Here is a 22872-nt window from a genome sequence, read left to right on the forward strand (position 1 = left end):
GACTCCAGCCTGCCTACAAGCTGCCCCATTGATCTGGAGAGGCCGAGTCAGATGTTAGACTCTTGAACCGAAATTATGAGTATCTTTGTTCCTGTAACCGTGCCTGCTTCCAGTGCTAGAAGTGATGTTAAAAGCTCACAATGCATTAGAGACTGGTTTTCAAAGTTATAAATTGTGAAGCATTTGTTGCTATTAAATTTGCTTTCAAATAAAGCGACCATGATTTGAGGGAGGGTACCACACGCGTCCCAGACATGCGAGGCGTCCACGCTTGCTACAGAGGTCAGGTCTTTCTGCCCAAGGGGCTCCGTGCGCACATGAGTGCGGTTAGGCGATCAGAAGGGGTTCCTCGGGCAAATACTCATAAAGGTATGCATGGTTCACTGTGTGTAAAATACTCTGAAAGGAATAAGACAGAAAAGAAAGACACACAAAGGCTTTTCATCTGAGTTTCCGGAGTATATTCTAACATACTATGCTCTAAGTAGACAGGGAGTCTGAGACAAAGGAGTATGGAAATAAAGCCATTGTGTACATTTTTTTTTTTAACCAATTCAATTATATTCATTTAAAAATGGAATTGTTGGTTGAATACGACATTTTGAAGATTTCTGTCAAAAAGCAGAGCCGTGTTCACTCTGAAGGAGGAACTCACAGTGGACCTGCCATGTCCTGTGTGTGACAGAAGTGGGGATCTAATGGCATTTTAATGTGATTCTGGAGTGAGCTCAAGGAACATGCATCTCCAGTACGGTCGTGGGATTTTTCTTGATTTAAAGGGCCCCCACGTCCACAGGCATGGGGTGCTGTTTGCTTTTTGGGCATTTTCTGAAATCAAACCCCTTCCTCCGTCGCGTATGATCGGATCTGTGTCTGTTTGTCTCTCCTACCCTACAGTTCAGGGCGGCAGCTCAGTGAAGTCTTCATTCAGTTACCTTCAAGGAAAGAATTGCCAGAATATTATGAATTAATTAGGAAGCCGGTGGATTTCAAAAAAATAAAGGTAGATACTTTGTTTACGCACTTCATAAAAAAGAAGGGGGAAGCCCTTGAAATGCCGACAGTGAGAACTGGGCAGCGGCATCCTTATCTGAGCACCATGGAAAGCCCCCCCATTACCCCACCCCCTCCCCAGTCTAGGGCTTGTCCCCAAAATGGCAGAGAGATCCTTGGGCCTTTCTGTGGATTTTGTTGAACTGCATGGAGAGCTCCTACTGTATTATGTTGCATTTTATTTAAGACGTTTCAGACTCCTCCCCCAACCCTTTTGCTGCTTTTGTGTCCCATCCTGTGCTGCTCCTTCCCCCTAACAAGAAGGGACCCCCGTGGGAGGGTGGTCTCTCTGACTGGCGCCCCCTGGAGTTGTTCACTCCCGCATCCCCAGCAGGGCTGTCTGCTCTGAAGACAAAGGGAAAATCAAATCAAACTTTTTTTTTTTTTTTTGACCAAGTAATGATTGTTTGTTCCCCCTTCCTTCCTTCTTCCTCTTTCCTCTCTTTTATCCGAAATTTAGGAAAGAATTCGTAATCACAAGTACCGGAGCCTGGGTGACCTGGAGAAAGACGTCATGCTTCTCTGCCACAACGCTCAGACCTTCAACTTGGAGGGATCCCAGGTACGTCTTCAGTTTTCTGAAAAAGGTGGAACCTTCCCTGTGCTGCTGCGCTTTTAAGTGATAGATTTCACTTTTCTGCTGTTTGAATCATTGCGGCTCCCCCCGGGTGGAATCAAAAATGAGAAGTAAAAACGTACATCCTAAGCTGGTATGTAAGTAAATTGAGGCTTTGGCGCTTTGAGATTAAGGCCAGCCTCTTTGTACCGCAGATGTGCTAGTTCCTACTTGTGCTTCCCTTCAAGGCTTGGCTTCTAATTAGAGGAGGAATTCCAGGAAATCACTTAGTGCAATGCTTAAAGGCTAGAGGTACAGTTTCTGCTTTTGTCAAGACTGTGTATTTGATTATATTCACCTTCATTTTTCTGACCGCACCCTGCATCAGGGAGTGAAACTACTGTGATTTAAGAGGAAAATAGAAGTGAAACTACTATGTTGTAAGGAGGGGGGGGAACCTAGAGAAAAAAGAACCACTGTCTCTAATGGCTTACAGAAAATGCTTATCAAGCCGACTGCATCAAGAACTCCCCGTGTCTACTGTGTATGAGCAAGTGACCCTCAGTTGACAAGAATAACTAGGGGAGGAGCCTCTCGCTTTAATGGCACCTCAGTTCCGCTGCCCTTGTGCAGGCGCCCCTTCTCTCCTGTCTGTATTTCCAGCCCAGTGCTCTTGTATCATGGGGAAGGAAGGAGTGGTCTGTGTGTCTGCTGCCCGGTGTCCGTGTCAAGCCAGCAATAAGTTCCTTGGGCTTCTCTTTTTCCGCCCTCATGGCCATTCCAGTCGTGAAACTGGAGAACGTGAGAATCCTTGCATGGACCTTTTCTGAAAAGACGGTACATTTCCAGGTTCACGGTGGTGTCCTCTACCCTCCCGTGGCGGCATGCGGCTGGGCCTCCAGGCCCCACCCCCTGCCACAGCCTCCCTGTCTGCCCGCAACCAGTCTCACACATGAAGTAGAGTCACAAGTGGCTTCTTGACTGGCTTCCTTCTCCATGCTGGGGACTAGTCGCTCGCTCTCTCTCTCTCTCTCTCACGGCCCTCTCTGCCCTCCCGTCTACTACCCACCGTGTGCGATCAGGGTCCAGAATGAATTTCATCTCCCTAGGCTGCTTTCCAAAGTTCTAGCCTACTCTCGTGCCGTAGCCACCTTTTCCTGCTGCTCCTCCCCCTGAACAGCTCGTGGTCTAATCACACCGGGCCCGTGACCACTTGCCTCCCTGGGTATGCGTGCTGGCGCCAGCAAGAGGACAGAGCGAGCCCGCGTACTTCTTATGTGGCCACCGGACAGCAGCATCTTGCCCAACACAGTCCACGGTCCTGGCCAGAAACTGACCTGGAACAATGCCAGATGCACACACTTGGTCTCCTTCCCTAGAAAGCCCCCTCCTTTCTCAGCCCTGACGGAACCCTCCTCACCTGCTCCTGTCCGGCTGAATTCTCATTTCCGGCAGATTCTGCCCCCACGGCCCCATCCCAGGACCCCTCCCGACCCTCTGCCCCCTCCGCACTTTGTCCTGCGGTGCTCACTCCAGGGTGTCCCGTCACCTTCGTGAGCTTGTGGCTCCTCTTTCCAATAAAGGACCCTGTTTTACAGCCAGGACCGTTGTTGTCCATGGTTTTTTATTTGTTGAAACACCTAAAATGTATCCTCTTCACCCTTTTTGAGGGTACAGTTCAGTATTATGTTCTCTTTATCGTCCAACAGATTTCCAGAATGCTTTCGTCTGATACAGCTGAAACTCTCTACCCGTGAAACACCTCCCCGTTGCCCCCCCCCACCCCGTACCCTGCTCTGGTCCCTGGGAACCTGTGAATTTGACTAGCTCGGATACCTCACGGAAGCGAAGACTGTATTTGTCGTCGTGTGACTGGCTTTTGTTACTCAGCATCCTGTCCTCAAGGTTCAACCTTGTGGTATCAGGTGGAAGGATTTCTCCTTTTTTAAGGCTAAAGAATTCATTTTCCATATATACTGCATTTTGTTCCTGCATCTAGCAGACCCTGGGTTTGCTTGCTCTCTTGGCCCTTCAGAGACACAGGTGTGCAAATCTCCCTTCAAAACCCTGCACTCGCTCTTTTGGGTGTATACCCAGAGGCGGGATTGCGGGATCACGTGGCACTTCTGTTTTTAATTTTTTGAGAGAAGGGACCATTTTGGAGCTTCAGATCTTGGCAACCCTGCAGGGATGTGCTCAGGTGTGAGCAGACAGTAAAAGGGAAGTACTGACCGGAGTAGTAACAGCCCGCGCTGATACACGGATGCTGAAGACGAGCCTCCATTTTGTTAGGGCTTTTGCGTGTTGAAGGAGGTCACTTTACCACAGTTTTGGATAGAACAACTCAAATAAGAAATGCAGGTTTTTTTTTTTTAAGATTTTATTCATTTACTTGACAGAGATCAGAGGCAGGCAGAGAGAGAGGGGGAAGCAGGCTCCCCGCCGAGCAGAGAACCCAACTTGGGGTTCGATCCCAGGACCCCAGGATCACGACCCAAGCCGAAGGCTGAGGCTTTAACCCACTGAGCCACCCAGGTGCCCCAGAAATGCAGTTTTTAAAACACTCTTTTTGTTATCAAAAATGAGAGGCTATGTTACAGAAGCCCACCCTTCCCTAAGTATTTATACCCATGCAGGTGGGTACGTACACACACACATTATTTCAACCACAAATGGGCTTTTCCCAGAAGAATCCGTGTGTCAGTGTTTGAGTTCAGCGTTCTCCTGTTGGGCTTCCCGCAGGCATGAAAACTCCCACTGTTTCTAGCAGACTCACCCATCACAGAGCAGTCAGGAGGATCTCGGGTCCTCAGCTTGTGGTTTGTAACCGGTACCACTATGACCCTCCAGATCTACGAAGACTCGATCGTCTTACAGTCCGTGTTTAAGAGCGCTCGGCAGAAAATCGCCAAAGAGGAAGAGAGTGATGACGACAGCAACGAGGAGGAGGAGGAGGAGGAGGAGGAGGAGTCCGAGTCCGAGGGTAAGCCCAGGCCTTTGCTCCCTCTGCTTCTCTGCCCTTTGCCGCCTACGTTGCCGGTTCCCCAGGGGCGAACAAAACAGATTTTCCAGCCCCGCAGATCTGGATTCCATTCCTTGGTCTCCTGTGTCCTTGCTGGGCCACCTCGGGCCAGGTAGGTAACCCTGCTCAAGGTTACTTTCCTTCTCTATAAAATCTGGGTATTAAACCCCCCCAGGCGCGCAAGGAACTTAGCATTGGGCCAGCGTCCTAGGAAGACTCCGTGAACGTTGTCTTTGAGAAGTCAGCGTGAGATACATTTTCTGCGCACACTGCTGTTCTGGCCTGTCTGTTGTGTACCGTAGTGATCTTCTCCCTGGAGGGACGGATGGAGTGTTGACCCGTGGGTGCCATCCCCAGAGTTTCTGACTGTGTAACCTGTGTTGGGGCTTGGGAGCATTTCTGACCCGCTCCCTGAGGCCGCTGGGCCCAGGACCGAGCCCACTGGGAGAATCTGTGTCTCAGCAAATAATTGTCAAAATGGGTCGGAAACGTTGTCCTTCTTACCCGTCGCGGATCAAATGTCGATCCTGTCTTTATTTACATTTTGGTATTTTGTTCATCGTGGATTTTTTGGGGGGATTAACTTTGAGTTTTTCAAATACTGCATTAGGATATTTACTGGGATTGCTGAATTTTGGTGTGTTCAGAAGTTTTCTTAAGTTTTTTATTTTAACGGCAGAATAGTTGCCATCCAGTGTTACGTCAATTTCAGGTGTACAACAGAGTCATTCAATAATTCTGCACATTTCTCAGTGCTTTTCTGATGGGCCCCGTCCTTGGTCCCATCACCTCCTCCCCCGTCCCCCGCTCCCCCTGCTCTGGTCACCCTCAGGTGGTTCTCTCTAGGTAACGGTCTGTTTCTTGCTTTGTTTCTTTTCCTTAGCTTGTTTTTTTGGTGCCTTAAAATCTACCTGTGAGTGGGATCATATGGTATTTATCTTTCTCTGACTTATTTTTATTTTACTAACATATAATGTATTATTAGCCCCAGGGGTACATCAGTCTAACACACTTCACAGCACTCACCATAGCACATGCCCTCCCCAGTGTCCATCAGCCGGACCTCCTAACCCTCCCTTCCCCAACCCCCATCAACATTCACTTTGTTTTCTGAAATTAAGAGTGTTTAATGGTTTGTCTCCCTCCCAATCCCATCTTGTTAAATTTTTTCCCTCCCTAACCCCTGACAGCCGCCCACCCTGCCTCTCAAATTCCTCATATCAGAGAGATCATGTGATAATTGCCTTCCTCTGATTGACTTATTTCGCTCAGCTTAATACCCTCTAGTCAACCAGGTTGTTGCAAATGACAGGATCTGGGTTTTTTTTTCCCATGGCTGCATAGTATTCCATTGTGTATGTGTACTGTGTGTGTGTGTACACACACACACATACTGTACACACACACACACACACACACACCCCACATCCTCTTTACCCATTCATCTGTTGATGGACATCTAGGTTCCTTCCATAGTTTGGCTATTGTGGTTTGTGGACATTGCTGCTATAAACATTCGGGTGCATGTGCCCCTTCAGATCACTACGTTTGTATCTGGTAAATACCCAGTAGTGCGATTGCTGGGTAATAGGGTAGCTCTATTTTCAACTTTTTGAGGAACCTCCATGCTGTTTTCCAGAGTGGTTGCACCAGCTTGCATTCCCACCAACAGTGCAGGAGGGTTCCCCTTTCTCTGCACCCTCGCCAGCATCTGTCGTTTCCTGACTTGTTAATTTTAGCCATTCTGACTGGTGTGAGGTGGTTATCTCATTGTGGTTTTGATTTGTATTTTCCTGGTGCCGAGTGATATGGAGCACTTTTTCATGTGTCTGTTGGCCATCTGGATGTCTTCTTTGCAGAAATATCTGTTCATGGCCTCTGCCCATTTCTTGATTGGATTCTTTGTTCTTTGGGTGTTGAGTTTGATAAGTTCTTTCTAGATTTTGGATACTAGCCCTTTACTTGATATGTCATTTTTGAGTATCTTCTCCCATTCTGTCAGTTGTCTTTTGGTTTTGTTAACTGTTTCCTTTGCTGTGCAAAAGCTTTTTATCCTGATGAAGTCCCAGTAGTTCATTTTTGCCCTTGCTTCCCTTGCTTTTGGTGATACTTCTAGGAAGAAGTTGCTGTGGCTGAGGTCGAAGAGGTTGCTGCCTATGTTTCACTCAAAGATTTTGATGGATTTCTGTCTCACATTGAGGCCTTTCATCCATTTGGAGTCTGTTTTTGTGTGTGGTGTAAGGAAATGGTCCAGTTTCATTCTTCTGCATGTGGCTGTCCAATTTTCCTGACACCATTTGTTGAAGGGACTGCCTTTTTTCCACTGGACGTTCTTTCCTGCTTTGTCCAAGATTAGTTGACTGTAGAGTTGAGGGTCCATTTCTGGGCTCTCTATTCTGTTCCATTGATCAATGTGTCTGTTTTTGTGCCAGTACCATGCTGTCTTGATGATGACAGCTTTGTAATAGAGCTTGAAGTCTGGAATTGTGATGCCGCCTACTTTGGTTTTCTTCTTCAACATTCCTCTGGTTATTCAGGGTCTTTTTTGGTTCCATATAAATTTTAGGACTATGTCTTCCATTTCTTTGAAAAAAGTTGGTGGTATTTTGATAGGGATTGCATTAAATGTGTAGACTGCTTAGATAGCGTAGACATTTTCACCACAGTTGTTCTTCCAGTCCATGAGCACAGAACGTTTTTCCATTTCTTTGTGTCTTCCTCAGGTTCTTTCATGAGTACTTTTTAGTTTTCTGAGTACAGACTCTTTGCCTCTTTGGTTAGGTTTATTCCTAGGTATCTCATGGTTTTGGATGCAGTTGTGAATGGGATCGACTCCTTAATCTCTCTCTCTTCTGTCTTGCTCTTGGAGTATAGAAATGCAACTGATTCCTGTGCCTTGATTTTATATCCTTTTTATATCCTTTACTTTACTGAATTCCTGTATGAGTTCTAGCAATTTTGGAGTGGAGTCTTTTGGGCTTTCCACATAAAGAATCATATGATCTGCAAAGAATGAGAGTTTGACTTCTTCTTTGCCAATTCGGATGCTGAGGCTAGGACTTCTAGTACTATGTTGTCTGATTGTCTGATTGCTGAGGCTAGGACCTCTAGTACTATGCTGAGTAGCAGTGGTGATAATGGACATCCCTGCTGTGTTCCTGACCTTAGGGGAATAGTTTTCAGGGGTTTATCAATCTTACTAATTCTTTCAGAGAACCAGCTCCTAGTTGATTTGTTCTACTGTTCTTTTGGTTTCTATTTCATTGATTTCTGCTCTAATCTTTATTATTTCTTGTCTCCTGATGGGTTTAGGTTTTCTTTGCTGTTTTTTCTCCAGCTCCTTTAGGTGTAGGGTTAGTTTGTATACTTGAGACCTTTCTTGTTTCTTGAGAAAGGCCTGTATTGCTGTATACTTCCTCTCAGGACTGACTTCACTGTGTCCCAAAGATTTTGAACAGTTGTGTTTTCATTTTCATTTGTTTCCATGAATTTTTTAAAGATTCTTCTTTAATTTCCTGGTTGACCCATTCATTCCTTAGTAGGATACTCTTTAGCCTCCATGTATTTGAGTTCTTTCCAACTTTCCTCTTCTGCTTGAGTTCTACTTTCAAACCATTGTGTCTGAAAATATGCAGAGAATGATCCAATATTTTGGTTCTGGTTGAGACCTGATTTGTGACCCAGGATGTGATCTGTTCTGGAGAATGTTCCATGTGCACTAGAGAAGAATGTGTATTCTGCTGCTTTGGGATGGAATGTTCTAAATATATCTTGTGATGTCCATCTGGTCCAGTGTGTCATTTAAAGCCTTTATTTCCTTGTTGATCTTTTGCTTGGAGGATCTGTCCATTTCAGTAAGGGGGGTGTTAAAGCCCCCTACTACTACTGTATTATTGTTGATATGTTTCTTTGATTTTGTTATTAATTGGTTTATATAGTTGGCTGCTCCCATGTTCGGGGCATAGATATTTAAAATTGTTAGATCTTCTTGTTTGACAGACCCTTTGAGTATGATATATTGTCCTTCCTTATCTCTTATTATAGTCTTTGGCTCAAAGTCTAATTGATCTGATATAAGAATTGCCACTCCAGCTTTCTTTAGATGTCCATTAGCATGGTAAATTGTTTTCCACCCCCTCGCTTTAAATCTAGTGGTGTCTTTGGGTCTAAAATGGGTTTCTTGCTGACAGCATATTGATGTTTTTTTTTTTTTAATCCATTCTGATACCCTGTGTCTTTTTATTGGGGCATTTAGCCCATTTAAATTCAGGGTAACTACTGAAAGATAGGAGTTTCGTGTGTCATATTGCCTGTAAGGTGACTGTTACTGTATATTGTCTCTGTTCCTTTCTTTTAGGCTCTCTCTTTGCTTGGAGGAGCCCTTTCAATATTTCCTGTAGAGCTGGTTTGGTGTTTGAAAATTCTTTTAGTTTTTGTTTGTCCTGGAAGCTTTATATCTCTCCTATTTTCAGTGACCGCCTAGCTGGATATAGTACTCGGCTGGCTGCGTATTTTTCTCATTTACTGCTCTGAGTGTATCATGCCAGTCTTTTCTGGCCTGCCAGGTCTCTGTGGATAGATCTGCTGCCAATCTAGTATCTCTACCATTTTATGTTACAGACCTCTTGTCCCAAGCTTCTTTTAGGATTTTCTCCTTATCAGTGAGACTTGTAAGTTTTACTATTAGATGATGGGGTGTGGACCTATTTTTATTGATTTTTAGGGGGGTTCTTTGTGCTTCCTGGACTTTGTTGCTTGTTCCCTTTGCCAAAGTAGGGAAATTCTCTGCTATAATTTGCTCCAATATACCTTCTGCCCCTCCCTCTCTGTCTTCTTCTGGGATCCCAATTATTCTTACATTGTTTCATCTTATGGTATCACTTATCTCTTGAATTCTCCCCTTGTGGTCCAGTAACTGTTTCTTTTCTCAGCTTCTTTATTCTCCATCATTTGATCTTCTAAATCACTAATTCTCTTCTGCCTTATTTATCCTAGTAGTATGCGCCTCCATTTTTTATTGCATCTCATCAGTAGCTTCTTTGATTTCAGCTTGGTTAGATTTTAGTTCTTTTATTTCTCTGGAAAGGGATTCTCTAGTATCTTCCATGCTTTTTTCAAGCCCAGCTAGCACCTTGGTAATTGTCATTCTGAACTCTAATTTTGACATATTACTAATGTCCATATTGATTAGGTCCCTAACCTTCGGTACTGCCTCTTATTCTCTTTTTGAGGTGAGTTTTTCCACCTTGTCATTTTATCCAGATAAGAATAGATGAATGAGAGAACAAAATACTAAAAGGGCAGCAACGACCCCAGAAAAATATACAGTAACCAAATCAGAAAAGACCCTAAACTGGGGGGAGAAGAAAGGAGGAAAAAAAAGAAAAAATATATATATGTATATTAGACTGGTGAACAGAACAGAGCCACACATTTGATTTTGGCTGTATTTTGATTTGTTAGAAGAAATTACCTCCCAAATTTTTTTAAAAATAAAAAACTTATATATAGACACAAATAAGGGTAAACATGGTGAGTGAAGGGATGGAATAGGATTGTAAGGATGAAAATTAAGAACATTCTAAAAAAGGAATTGATAAGTGGGTTGAAAAAAGAAAAAAAGAATGTGATCAGGCTGGAGACAAGAACAAAGGCATGTGCTGGATTTAGGGTGTATTTTGATCTGTTAGAAGAAACTGTATCCCAAAATTGTAAAGAAAGAAAAACCTATATGTATACCAAAAACAAGGTCAAATACAATGAAGTGATAGAATATGACTGTAGCTATGAAAATGAAAAAAGATTTTTAAAAAGGTATTGATAGGATAGTTTAAAAATGTTAAAATAGGCACATGAAAAATGAAAAAAATAGAAGAAAAAAATAAAATTAAAAAAATTTAACTTTGAAAGACTAAAGAACCAAGGGGGGAAAAGCCATGAATTCTGTGTTGCTCTCCCTTAGCTCTGTAGTTCTGCAGTTCTGATTGATCATCAAACTTGGTCTTGGCTGGATGTTCTTGCTTATCTTCTGGGGAGGGGCCTGTTGCAGTGATTCTCAAATGCCTTTGCCCGAGGCAAAATTGCACCGCCCTTGCCAGGGGCTGGGCTAAGTCATCTGCTCAGGTTCGCTCTTGGGAGCTTGTGTTCCCTGAATGCTTTCTGTAGAGCTTTGGAAGATGGGAATGAAAATGGCGGCCTCCCCGTTTCCACCCAGAGGAGCCAAGAGCTGGGACCCTGCTCCTCAATGCACCCTCAGAGAAAGGCAATCAATCCCTTCCATCTCCCTGGTCTCCGGCCACGCTCTGAGCTCACCCGGCCTGTGACTGAGCATTTCTGTCTCTGGCGCTCGGCCCCATTTGGGGTCTCCAAATGCAGCAGATTTCTGCAGCGCACTGCTGTGCTGCTCCTCCCAGAGGAGGAAGGAAGGAAACTCCCTGGATCTGCCACCTGTGGGGTCCCTGCTTGAAGAGCCGTGGCCCGACTGTGCCGCGGATCACGGTTTAAGGTAACCCCAAGCTGAGAGCCCACTCCTCAGCTCCTCCACAGTGAGCTACCCTGCTCTGATACCTGGGGGCTCTGCCACACTCAGACACCCTTGGTCTCTCTGTGACCCTGTGGGTCCTGAGACCACACTGTCCCCGTGAGGGCTCCATCCCTACTTAGCCTCTGTAGTGACGTCCCTCAGTGGAGAAGACTCCTAAAAGTTCTGATTTTGTGCTCTGCTGCTCCACTGCTTCCCGGGAGCTGGCCCCTCCCCCTGTGGTTTATCTTCCCCCTTGTTTCGGATTCACTTCTCTGCACATCCTACCTTCCTGAGAGTGGTCAATGTTCTGTTCCTAGAATTGCTGCTCTGCTCTTCTCTCTCCTATTGAGTTTGTAGGTGTCGAGAATGGTTTGATAACTATCGAGCTGAACTCCTGGTACCCGATGATATTTAGGTTTCCTACTCCACCATCTCGCTGACTTCTTTCCTGTCGTGTGATATTCTAGCTCCATCCGTGTTGCTGCAAATGGCTTCGCTCTTTTTATGGCTGCGTAATATTACAGTGTGTGTGTGTGTGTGTGTGTGTGTGTGTGTGTGTGTGTGTATCACATCTTCTTTATCCATTCAAAAATTTTTCACCCTAGACCTCTTCTGTCTTAGCTTCATTCCAGCTCTGGTTGATCATTCTTATATTTATACAAGGTTAAGGCCGCCTTCACAACTCAAACTTTCCTACCTAGTTACATCCTCACCCCATACTTCCTCTCCAGGTAATTAATCCCAGTGGTTTACGGTCTGCTGTGTGAAACAGTACAGATACACTTCAAACTTTTTTTATTAGGTTTGTTCCTGATTACATATTTAATACAGACAACTTGGAAAATATTTTTTCTTAAGAAAGGACCATTTGTAATTCCATTGCCCGGTATACATTTGGCATTTTGAGAATTTGCCTTCCAGTTTTTTCTCTACCTATTTTCTTTGTAAGAGCACAGCACACTGTTTCGTAGCCTAATTTTTCTATTTTATGAACATTTTCCCATAGCAGGGAGTGCCTTCGGACAGCAGTATGTGTTACCATTCATATTGAGTCCAAGAAACCGATCAGTCTTACTCCAAATACTCCCCCTGAACATGTCTATCCCTGATTCACTGCAGACGTTTTTCAAACATCAGGCACAGGAGTCCTGCCCCCAGCCTGGAGTTTTGATCTGTCAGCAGTCTGATGGGTGTCTGTGTCGCCACACCCACATCTGTTCTCGGTGTCAGTCTTTTCAGTGAGTCTGCCTTTTATTAATTTTACCTTATCTAATTCCACACGGTTATTCCCCAGTTCTGATAACCTAGCATTTGATGCCTTAGCGCTACCTAAGGGACCTCAGTGAGATCCTTACTTTACAGCCACATTGCTAATCCGCTTTCACAGAGCTGCCCTCTCCAACCTCACGGTTTAGTTTCTCTGAGCTCTCCTGAGACGCGGTGTGTGAGCTTTCTGGGGTCACCGTCACAAACCAGCACAAATGCAGTGGATTAAACAACCCAAATTTACTACCTCACAAATCTGTAGGTCCCTGGGTGCTGTGGGTTCATCTGGAGGCTGAAGGCGAGAACACTGTACTCACGCTGCCTCTCTCTGACCCTACCTTCTGCCTCTCCTTCCACTTTTTCTTGTTAAAACTGAGGGTATAAGTGACATGTTAGTTTCAGGTGTACAACATACTGGTCGTTGTATTTATTGTGAAATGATCACAGTAAATCTGATGGAGAGGCATCACCACAAACAGTTACACGTGTTTTCTTTTGCTGGGATCCTAGATCTCTCTTACCAACTATCACAGTGTTAACTAACTGTAGTTACCACATGCTACCATAACCCACCAGACTTACTGATTTTCTACCTAGAAGTACCTTTTGACCCCCTTCAGTCACCCTCCAACCCCACCTATGGCAACCAGCCTCAGGGTTTGGGTTCTTGGGGGGTTTTTTGTTTGTTTTATTTGTAAGAATTCACATTTAAGTAAGATCATACGGGTAATTATCTTGCTCATTTCACTTAATATAATGTCCTCTGGGTCCATCCACGTTGCCACAAATGGCAGGATTTCATTATTTTTATGGCTGAATTATATTCCACTGCTCACCCAGACACCCCACCCCCTGCCGCCATTTTCTTTATTCACAGTGAGCACTTGGCTGTTTTCAAATCCAGGCTCTAAGTAATGCTGCAGTGAACACGGGGGTTCACACATCTTTTTAATTTAGCATTATTTTCTTCATGGACACACCCATACTTGGAATTGATGGGTAATATACTTTTTTTTTAAAATTTTTGAAGACTCTCTACACTGTTTTCCATGGTGGCTGCACAAATTTACATCCCCACCAGCATTGTTGAAGGGCCCCCTCTTCTCCACATCCTCACCAGCACTCTTGCTTCTGGTCTTCTCAACTCCAGCCATTTTCACAGGTGCAAGGTGAGGCCTCATTGTGGATTTGATCTCTCATTTCCCTGATGATGAGAGATGTTGAGCACCTTTTTCTCTACTTATTGGCCATCTATATATGTCTTTGGGAAAGTGTCTGTCTAAATTCTTGGGCCCGCCCCCCCTTTTTAAAGATTTTTATTTATTTATTTGACAGAGATCACAAGTAGGCAGAGAGGAAGGGAAGCAGGGCCGACGTGGGACTCAATCCCAGGACACTGAGATCGTGACTTGAGCTAAAGGCAGAGGCTTTAACCCACTGAGTCACCCAGGCGCCCCCCGCCTTGGCCCCTTTTTTTAATTGGATTGTTTTGCTGTTGAGTGTAGGAGACCTTTATAGATTGTGAGTATTAACTTCTTAACAGAGATGATTTGCAGCTTTTGTTTTCTTTTCCTCCCATTCGATAGTTGCTTTTTCATTTTGTGGATGGTTTCCATTGTTGTGTGGAAGCTTTTTCATATCATATAGTCACACTTGTTTATTTTTGCTTCTGCTAGCAATAATTTTTCAGAGCAGACGCCTAAGTCAAGACCAATGTCAAGGATCTTACTGCCGGTTTTCTTCTAGGAATTTTATGGTTTCGGATCATATGCCCAAGTCTTTAGTCCGTGTTTAAATAATTCTTGTTATGTGTAAGTCAGTTTCATTTTTTTGCATGTGGCTGTCCTGTTTTCCCAGCACCACTTACTGAAGAAACTGTCCCTTCACCGTGGTATGTTCATGGCTTTGTTGTAAATTGATCGTGTGTGTGCTTTACTTCTAGGCTCTCTATTCTGTTTCATTGATCTATATGTGTATTTTTAATGCCAGTACCATACTGTTTTGATTGCTATAAGTTTGTAATATAGTTTGAAATCAGTGAATGTGGTACCTCCAGCTTTGTTCTGTCTCAAAATTGCTTTGGCTACTCTGGATCTTTTGTGGTTTCGCACAGATTTTAGGGGATTGTTATTTTTGATTTCTGTGAAAAATCCCATTGGAATTTTGATAGATTGCATTGAACCTACAGGTTACTCTCGGTAGTACGGACATATTAACAATGCTGTTTCTTCCAGTTGATAGCACTATTATTTTTTCCATTTCTCTGTGTATGCTTCACTTTGTTTCATTTAATACCTGATGGTTTTGGTGTACAGGTCTTTCACCTGCGTGCTTAAATTTATTTCTAGGTATTTTATTCTTTGGGAAGCAACTGTAAGCGGAACCGTTTTCTTAATTTTTCTCATAGCTTGTTACTAGCATACAGAAAGATTGTGGTATACTGATTTTGTATCCTTCCACTGAATTCTTTGATTAGCTCTAACGTATTTTGAAGTCATCAAGGTTTTCTGTATCTAGTAAGATCTACAAATAGTGGCAATTTTTCTTCATCCTTTCCAGCACAGGTGCCTTTTCTTTTTCTTGCCTAACTTCTCAGGGTAGGACTTCTAATACTGTGTTGGATGAAAGTGGCAAGGGTGGTCATCCTTATTTTTGATCCCAATCTTAGAGGAAAGGCTTTCAGATTTTCTCCACCAAATGTAGTATCAGCTGTGGGCTTGTCACATACAGCCTTTAGTATGTTGAGGTAGTGTCCCTCTATATGTACTTTGTTGAGAGTTTCTGTCATAAATGGATGTTGAATTTTGTCACATGATTTTTCTACATCTATTGAGATGATCATGATTTTTATCCTTTGTTCAGTTAATGTGTTGTATCATGTTGGTTGACTAACAGATTTAAACCATCCTTGCATGCCTGGAATAAATCCCTCCCTTTTTCCTTAAGATTTTTCCTTAAGATTTTATTTATTTTTAAGTAATCTTTATATCCAACATGGGGCTCACACTTACAATCCTGAGATCAAGAGTCATATGCTCTACTGACTGAGCCAGCCAGGCACCCTGGAATGATGACTGATTTGATCTTTTTATACAATAATTGATCTGTTCATATTTTCTCTCTTTTTATGATTCAGTCTTGGTAGGTTGTATATTCCTAGGAATTTATTTCTTCTAAGTTGTCCAATTTGTTGCCATATTAATTGTTCATAGTAGTCTCATAAGCTCCTTTGTGTTTCAGTGTTATCAGTTGTAACTTCTCTTTCATTTCTGATTGTGCAGCCTTTTCTTCTTGGTGAGTGTAACCAAAGGTTGGTCAGTTTTGTTGGTTTTCAAAGAAACAGCTTTTAGTTTCACTGATCTTTGTCTTTTTACACTCTTGTTCATTTATTTCTGCTCTGATCTTTATTATCTTATTCTTTTTAGAAAGACTTGGTTTGTCCTTCTAGTCCCTTGAGGTGTAAAAATATGTTGTTTGAGATTTTTCTTCTTTCTCATTGTAGCCTCTTAGAAGCGTTTGTGCAGTCTAAGTTTTGGTATGCTGTGTTTTCATTTTCATTTCATCAGTGTATTTTTTTATTTCTCCTTTGATTTTCTTTTGTTGTTGACCCATAGGTTGTTCAGTAACATTGTTTAATCTCCACATTTTAATGTGTCAGTTTTCTTCTTAAAATTATTTCCTGTTTTCATAAATTGTGGTCAGAAAAGATGCTTTCTATTTCAGTCTTCTTAAGTTTATTCAGATTAGCTTTATGGCCTCATGTATGACTTATCCTGGAGATTGTTCCATGGGCACTTAAGAAAAATGTGTATTCTGTTGCTTTGGGATGAAATGGTCTGTATGTATCTGTTAAGGCCGTCTGATCCAACATGTCACTTAAGACCTATGTTTCCATATTGCTTTTCTGTCTGATTGATGTCTCCATTGATGCCATTGGATGTAGTAAAGTCATGTGCTTTAAAATTGCTCTTTCTTTCTTTAGGTCCATTAATATTTGCTTGATGTATGTAGGTGTGCCTATGATGGGTTCAGTAATATTCACAATTATATCCTCTTGGTGGATGGACCCCCGCATCAATATGTAATGTTCATGTTCTTATTCCAGTCTTCTTTAAAAGTTTATTTTCCCTGATTGAACTATAGCTACCCCAGCTTTGTTTGGGTTTTGATTTGTATGGACTTTCTCCATCTCATCACTCTTAGTCTGTGTTTCTTTAGATCTGAATTCTTTTATAGGGAGCATATAGATGGATCTTTTTATTGAAGTATCATTGACATACTATACATCCTCTTAGTTTCAGGTGTACATCATAGTGATTTGATATTTTCAAGTATTACAAACTGATCTAGTTACTATCTGAATCCATAAAAAGTTATTACAGTATTATTGGCTGTTTTCCCTATGCTGTCCATTATATGTCCAAGACTTTATCTTATAAATCAAGGTTTGTGAAGTCCCTTTCACAACACCTCCCCTCTCTGGTAATCAATCATTCGTCTCTTGTATCTATCATCTATTTTGTCCATTTGTTTGTTTTCTTTTCTAGATTTCATACTTAAGTGAAATTACATGGTATTTGCCTTTCTCTGCCTGAGTTATTTCACTTAGCGTAATATCCTCTTGATCTATCCATGTGGTAGCAAATGGCAAGATTTCATTCTTTTTTGTGGCTGAGTACTATTTCATTGTGTATATAGATCACATCTTTATCCATTCCTCTATCGGTAGATCTTAGGTCACTTCCATATCTTGGCTGTTGTAGAGAATGCAGAAATGAACAGAAGGGTACATCTATCTCTTTGAATTCATGTTTTCCTTTTTCAGATAAATAACCAGAAGTGGCACTGCTGCATCATGTGGTAGTACTATTTTTAATTTTTTCAAGAATCTTCATTCTGTTTTTGCTAGTGTCTGCACAAATATACATACCCACCAACAGGGCATGAGTGTTCTTTTTTCTTTCACATCCTCACCAATAGTTACTTCTCTTTTTAATTGCCAGTCTGATGGGTGTGAGGTGCTTTCTCATTGTGGTTTTGGTTTATATTTCCCTCTTGGTGAGTGATGTTGAGCCTCTTTTCATTTTGCTGTTGGCTGGAATCATTGGGAAATGTCTATTCAAGTCTTCTTCCCATTTTTTCATTAGGTTCTGTCTGATATTAAATTTTGTGAGTTCTTTACATATTTTGGATATTAACCCCTCACTGGATGTATAATTTGCAAATATCATTAACATTCAGTAGGTTCTAGGGGCACCTGGGTGACTCAGTGGGTTAAAGCCTTCAGCTCTGGTCATGATCTCAGGATCCTGGAATCGAGTCCCACATCAGGCTCTCTGTTTTCAGGGAGCCTGCTTCCCCCCGCCCTCTGCCTGCCTCTCTGTCTGCTTGTGATCTCTGCCTGTCAAATAAACAAATAAAATCTTAAAAAAAAAATTCAGTAGGTTCTTTTCATTTTGTTGATGGTTGCAGTGTACAAAAGTTTTTTAGTTTGACCTAGTCCCTTTAGTTTAGCTTTTGTTGCCCTTGCCTGAAGAAACTAGTACCAAAAAATACTGAAACTGACATCAATGAACTTACTGTGTGTTTTCTTAGAGGACTTTTATGGTTTCAGGTCTCACATTTAACCTTTTTATTGTCTTTTGAATTTATTTTGTATTTGGTATAAGACAGTGGTCCAGTTTCACTTTTTTGCATGTGGCTGTCCAGTCTACCCAGCACCATTTATTGAAGAGACTGTCTTTTCCCCATTATAGTCTTGCTTCTTTTGACCATATAAGCGTAGGTTTATTTCTAAGTTCTCATCCTGTTCTATTGATCTATGTGTCTGTTTTTGTGCGAGTAGCATACCGTTTTCATTACTGTAGACTTGTAGTGTAGTTTGAAATCAGGGAGCTTGCTCCCTCTGGCTTTGTTCTTTCTCAAGATTGCTTTGGCTACTTGATGTCCTTTGCAGTCCATACAAATTTTAGGACTTTTTTGTTCTAGTTTTCTGGGAAGATGCCATTCATGTTCTTACGGGGATGGCATTGAATCTTTAGATTGCTGTGGACAGTATGGACATTTTAATAATACTAAGCTTTCTAATCCATGAGCATGGTATATCTTTCCATTATTTGTGTCATCTTCAGTTTCTCCCATCAATGTCTTAGAGTTTTCAGAGTACCAGTCTTCCATCTATGGTTAAATGCATCCCTAGGTATTCTAATATCTTTGGTGCAGTTGCAAGTAGGACTGTTTTCTAGATTTCTCTGAGCTCATTAGTCCTATAAGGAAATAAAAGATTTCTGTGTTAATTTTGTAACCTGCTACTTGGCCAAATTCATTTGTTCATTCTAATAGTGTTTTGGTGGAGTGTTTAGGTTTTGCTATATATAGCATCATGCCCTCTATCAATAGTGACAGTTTTATTTATTATTCTTCAATAACTGCTCTGGTTAGGACTTCCAATACTATGTTGAATAAAAGTGGCAAAAGTAGGCATCCTTGGCTTGTTGCTGATCTCAGGGGAAGAGCTCTCAGTTTTTCAATATTTGAATATGTTGTTACCTGTGGGTTTTTTGTATATGGTCTTCATTATGTTGAGCTATGTTTCCTCTATAGTTCCTTTAAGAATCTTTATCATAAATGGCTGTTGAATTTTATTAGATGTGTTTTCAGCATCTACTGAGATACGTTCATCCTTCATTATGCTAATGTGGTATAGCACATTGTTTTGTGGATTTGAACCATCCTGCCTCCTTGAAATAAATCCCACTTGACTGTGGCTTGTGACTTTTTCATGCATTGTTGAATTCAATTTGCTAACATTTTCTTCAGAACTTTTGCATCTGTTTCTTTCACATATATTGGCCTGTATTTTCTTTTCTTGTGCTGTGTCTGTGTGGTATCAAGGTACTGCTGCCCTTATTAAATGAATTTGAAAACATTCCTTCTTTAATTTTTGGAATAAATTGAGAAGGATGTGTTATAACTGTTCTTTAAGTGGTTGGTAGAATTTACCTGTGGAACTTTCTGGTCCTGGACTTTGTGGGGTTTTTAATTACTGATTCAATTCTATTACTTGGACTTGCTCTGTTCAGATTTTCTACTTCTTCATGATGAAGCCTTGGAAGATAGTTTCTAGGAATTGATCCCTTTTTTCTGTTTTCCAGTTTGTTGGCATATAGTTGTTTACAGTAGTTGCTTATGCTCCTTTGCATTTCTGATTTTATTTAAGCCCTCTTTTGATGAATCTGCCGGAGGTTTATCCATTTTGTTTATCATTTCAAAAAATGAACTTTTAGTTAGATTGATGCATTCTGGTTTTTTTTAAGCCACAATTTCACTAATTTCCTGACCTCTTTCCTTTCTTCCACTAACCTTGGGCTATATTTTTCTAGTTGCTTATTTATTTGGGATTCTTCTTGTTTCTTGTGGTAGGCTTGTGTTGCTATGAACTTCCATCTTAGAACTGCGTATGTTGCGTACACAGATTCTGAAACCTTGCATTTCTGATTTTCATTTGTGCAAGAGATTTTTATTTCCTTTTTGATTTCCTTGTTGACTCACAGGTTTCTCAGAATGTTTAGAATCCACATCTTTGTGTTTTTTTCCGTTTCCTTCTTGTGATTTCTAGTTTCGTACTTTTGTAGTTAAAAATAAAAGGTGCTTTCCGTGATTCCATTCTTCTTAGATGTTTTGAGAAATGTTCTGTGGCCCAACCTGTTATCATGTTGCATGTGCTCTTGAGAAGAATGCACCTTCTCCTATTTTTGGATGGAATGTTCTCTAAATATGCGTTAACTTTGTGGCCTCGTGTTTCAGGTAAGGCCATTAACTAACGTAAACGAGATTATGAGGTCCCCACTTTCCTTGTGGTACTGTCCTTTTCTTCCTTTATATCTTTTCATATTTACTTCATGTTTTTAGGTGTTCTTATACTGGGTGCATGAATATTGATGAGTGTTCTGTCTCCTGGATTGACCTTTTTACCGTCATGTAGTGCCTTTCTTTTCCCCCTTGGTGTAGTCTTCGTTTAAGTCTGTTTGGTCTGATCTAGCTGTTCCTGCTCACAGTTCTGACTTCCGTGGAGTATTTTGTTTTCCATCCCTTCCCTCTCAGCCTGGGTGGCTGTAGAGCTGGGGAAAGTCTCTGGTAGGCAGCGGAGAGTTGGCTCTTGCTTCTGTTGATCCAGTCAGTCAACACATCTTTTGATTGCCCCCTTTAGCCCATTTAGGTTTAAATTAATTTTTAAAATTAATTTTTTATTAACATATAATGTATTATTTGTTTCAGGGATACAGGTCTGTGAATCATCAGTCTTACACAATTCACAGCACTCACCATAGCACATACCTCCCCAATATCCATCACCCAGGCACCCCATACCTCCCATTCCCTTCCACTCTAGCAACCCTGTTTGTTTCCTGAGATTAAGAGTCTCTTAAGGTTTTTCTCCCTCCCCAGTCCCATCTTATTTCATTTTTCCCTCCCTTACCCCTATGAACCCCTGCCTTGCCTCTCAAATTCCTCATATCAGGGAGATCATATGATAATTGTCTTTCTTTGATTGACTTATTTCACCTTGCATAATACCCTCTAGTTCCATCCATGTCATTCCAATGGTAAGCTTTCATTCCTTTTCATGGCTGCATGGTATTCCATTTATACATATACCCCATCTTCTTTATCCATTCATCTGTTGATGGGCATCTAGGTTCTTTCCATAGTTCGGCTATTTGTGGACATTGCTGCTATAAATTTTTGAGTGCATGTGCCCCTTCAGGTCACTATGTTTTTATCTTTAGGGTAAATACCCAGTAGTGCGATTCCTGGGTTGTAGGGTCATTCTATTTTCAACTTTTTGAGGAACCTCCATACGGTTTTCCAGAGTGGCTGCACCACCTTGCATTCCCACCAACAATGTAGGAGGGTCCTCCTTTCTCTGCATCCTCACCAACATCTGTCATTTCCTGACTTGTTAATTTTAGCCGTTCTGACTGGTGTGAGGTGGTATCTCACTGTGGCTTTGATTTGTATTTTCCTGATGCCGAGTGATGTGGAGCACTTTTTCATGTGTCTGTTGGCCATCTGGATGTCTTCTTTGCAGAAATGTCTGTTCATGTCCTCTGCCCATTTCTTGATTGGATTCTTTGTTCTTTGGGTGTTGAGTTTGATAAGTTCTTTCTAGATTTTGGATACTAGCCCTTTACCTGATACGTCATTTGCAAATATCTTCTCCCATTCTGTCAGTTGTCTTTTGATTTTGTTGACTGTTTCCTTTACTGTGCAAAAGCTTTTGTTCTTGATGAAGTCCCAGTAGTTCATTTTTGCCCTTGCTTCCCTTGCCTTTGGTGATGTTTCTAAGAAGTTGTTGCTGCGGCTGAGGTTGAAGAGGTTGCTGCCTGTGTTCTCCTCAGGGATTTTGATGGATTCCTGCCTCACACTGAAATCTTTCCTCCATTTTGAGTCTGTTTTTGTGTGTGGTGTAAGGAAATGGTCCAGTTTCATTCTTCTGCTTGTGGCTGTCCAATTTTCCCAGCACCATTTGTTGAAGAGACTGTCTTTTTTCCACTGGACATTAGTTGACCATAGAGTTGAGGGTCTATTTCTGGGCTCTCTATTCTGTTCCATTGATCTATGTATCTGTTTTTGTGCCAGTACCATACTGTCTTGATTATGACAGCTCTGTAATGAGCCTGAAGTCTGGAATTTGGAGTCCAGAAAGGAAGCAGCAGAGGTCCTGGTTCAACTTTGGTTTTTTCAACCTTCCTCTGGCTATTCAGGGTCTTTTCTGGTTCCATATAAATTTTAGGATTAGGTCTTTCATTTCTTTGAGAAAAGTTGGTGGTATTTTGATAGGGATTGCATTAAATGTGTAGATTGCTTTAGGTAGCATAGACATTTTCACAATAGTTGTTCTTCCAATCCATGAGCATGGAACGTTTTTCCATTTCTTTGTGTCTTCCTCAGTTTCTTCCATGAGTACTTTATAGTTTTCTGAGTACAGATTCTTCGCCTCTTTGGTTAGATTTATTCCTAGATATCTTATGGTTTGGGGTGCAGTTGTGAATGGGATTAACTCCTTAATTTCTCTTTCTTCTGTCTTGTTGTTGGAGTATAGAATGCAACTGATTTCTGTGCATTGATGTTATATCCTGTACACTTTACTGAATTCCTGTACAAGTTCTAGCAGATTTGGAGTGGAGTCTTTGGGTTTTCCACATGAAGTATCATATCATCTGCAAAGAGTGAGAGTTTGGCTGCTTCTTTACTGATTTGGATGCTTTTTATTTCTTTTTGTTGTCTGATAGCCGAGGTTAGGACTTCTAGTACTGTGTTGAATAGCAGTGGTGATAACGGACATCCGTGCCATGTTCCTGACCTTAGTGGAAAAGCTCTCAGTTTTTCTCCATTAAGAATGATATTCGCTGTGGGTTTTTCATAGACGGCGTTGATGATACTGAGGTA

General features: G+C 41.7%; 1 protein-coding gene across 8 annotated transcripts in view; it reads left to right on the forward strand.

The window, feature by feature from the left end:
* Window positions 1-22872, forward strand: part of SMARCA2 (SWI/SNF related, matrix associated, actin dependent regulator of chromatin, subfamily a, member 2) — a 179562-nt gene that overhangs the window by 149694 nt on the left and 6996 nt on the right. For all 8 annotated transcript variants that reach the window (XM_032308334.1, XM_032308342.1, XM_032308339.1 and 5 more), the window contains 3 exons: window positions 898-1003; window positions 1514-1615; window positions 4460-4592. In XM_032308334.1, coding sequence (XP_032164225.1) covers window positions 898-1003; window positions 1514-1615; window positions 4460-4592 — 341 coding nt within the window. The remainder of the gene's footprint in view (window positions 1-897; window positions 1004-1513; window positions 1616-4459; window positions 4593-22872) is intronic.

The sequence above is a fragment of the Mustela erminea genome, chromosome 12, assembly GCF_009829155.1.
Source record: "Mustela erminea isolate mMusErm1 chromosome 12, mMusErm1.Pri, whole genome shotgun sequence".
Classification (NCBI taxonomy): Eukaryota; Metazoa; Chordata; class Mammalia; order Carnivora; family Mustelidae; genus Mustela; species Mustela erminea.